Source organism: Fopius arisanus, unplaced genomic scaffold (genome assembly GCF_000806365.1).
Source record: "Fopius arisanus strain USDA-PBARC FA_bdor unplaced genomic scaffold, ASM80636v1 scaffold00031, whole genome shotgun sequence".
NCBI classification, from domain to species: Eukaryota; Metazoa; Arthropoda; class Insecta; order Hymenoptera; family Braconidae; genus Fopius; species Fopius arisanus.
Genome location: NW_011887770.1, coordinates 192,144 through 193,747, shown reverse-complemented (window position 1 = coordinate 193,747; position 1,604 = coordinate 192,144). Strand labels below are relative to the sequence as shown.

General features: G+C 38.0%; 2 protein-coding genes across 2 annotated transcripts in view; one reads left to right on the top strand and one right to left on the bottom strand.

Moving 5' to 3' along the window:
* LOC105265594 (lipoma-preferred partner homolog) overlaps positions 1-377 on the top strand; it is a gene marked incomplete in the record, with an annotated part of 2,480 nt that extends 2,103 nt beyond the window's left edge. The window contains 1 exon segment of the mRNA XM_011303156.1: positions 1-377. Coding sequence (XP_011301458.1) covers positions 1-147 — 147 coding nt within the window.
* On the bottom strand, positions 375-1,574 carry AspRS (aspartyl-tRNA synthetase; the record flags this gene model as incomplete). Its single annotated transcript, XM_011303157.1, is given in 4 exon segments — positions 375-638; positions 699-810; positions 903-1,321; positions 1,403-1,574. Coding segments are annotated over 4 exon segments (867 nt in total), but the record flags the coding sequence as incomplete, so codon positions are not given.
* Between the last annotated feature and the right edge of the window lie 30 nt (positions 1,575-1,604).

Sequence of the window (1,604 nt, the reverse complement as noted above, 5' to 3'; positions counted from 1 at the left end):
TGCTACAAGTGTGAGGATTGCGGTCTCGTTCTCTCGTCTGATGCCGAAGGCTCTGGGTGCTATCCACTTGATGATCATGTTCTATGCAAAAGCTGCAATGCCAAGAGAGTCCAGGCTCTCACTTCCCACATGATTACGGAATTGTAATTTCTGGGGATGAAGAAGATTGGAGAACGCTAATTGTGAGATTAAGGAATTTTTTTTATCAAGTCAATGGTCAATAGATTATTCCATAACTAGTGATTATCTATTCCTCAATTCGTTTAAAATTTAAAATCATAAGAAACACTTTTTTAATATTTCTTTTTATAAGTAGCTTTGAAAAAATGTGCATTGAGTATAAATGCAAAATAAAACAGACGGATAAACAAAAATTTGGTAGAAATTCTTTATTAAAATTTCTTTATAACATTCTTGGCAATATTTCATGTTATTCATAGAAAAACACGTACAATAGATCGTATTGTTGGGGAATTAAGGAGTTATGCGTTTTGGATCACGTGGGAACATGGATACTTTCCTGATGTTATCGAGGCCCAGATAAAGCATCACCACTCGTTCCATTCCAATTCCACCACCTGCGTGGGGTGGACAGCCATATCTGAAGGCGTCGATGTACGCCTTTATTTTCTCGATATCTAAAACAAAAAATTTGTAGTCAATAATTATTTTGATTCCTTCAGAAAGATAAAACTCACCAATTCCATGATGTTTAGCCCTCTCAGTCAGAAACTCAGGATCATGAATACGTTGAGCTCCAGAAATAATTTCCTCTCCTCTCATGAACATGTCGTACGAATTTGACGCTTTCTGCAATTAATTAAATAAAAATTGGGTTAAAATATCTGATAATTATTCGGAGAACTAGAAAAAATTTAGGAGAATGGGATTAAATATCTCACAGGATTTGTAGGATCAGGCATCGTATAGAATGGCCTCACAGCGAGAGGATATTTATCCAGAATATAAAAATCAGTGTCGTATTTAGCTTTAACGAGTTTTCCAAGTAATTTTTCATCTGGTGTCGAGAGATCGTCCTCTTCACCGAGAGTAACTCCAGCCTCAGCGAGTAATTTAATCGCCTGTGGGAACTCCAGCTTCAGTGGAGGATCGAGAAATTTAAATGGCTCCACTCTGTATTGCTGACGTACAGCTGCTATCTCGTCAGCATAATTATTCTCAAGTCCCCTGAACAATTCAGTGAACATCTGACCAATAGTATCGACAACCTCGTGGTAGTGGTACTTAAATGCCATCTCTAAATCAAGTCCCACGAATTCTGTCAAGTGTCTGTGAGTATTTGAATCTTCAGCCCTAAAAACTGAGGGGAAACAATTCATTTAGAATAAAATTAAATTCAATGAATAAAGCAATTGAGTTTTAATTGACAGTAAGTGATCACCTGCACCAACAGTGAACACCTTGTCGAAATCAGCAGCGATGGCCATTTGCTTGTAAAGCTGAGGAGATTGTGCGAGATAAGCCGAACTCTTGAAATACGATACTGTGAAGACATTGGCACCGCCTTCGCTGGCTGCGGATATGATTTTCGGCGTGTGAATTTCGACAAAGCCCTGGAACAAATAAATTTAACCCCATGCCAT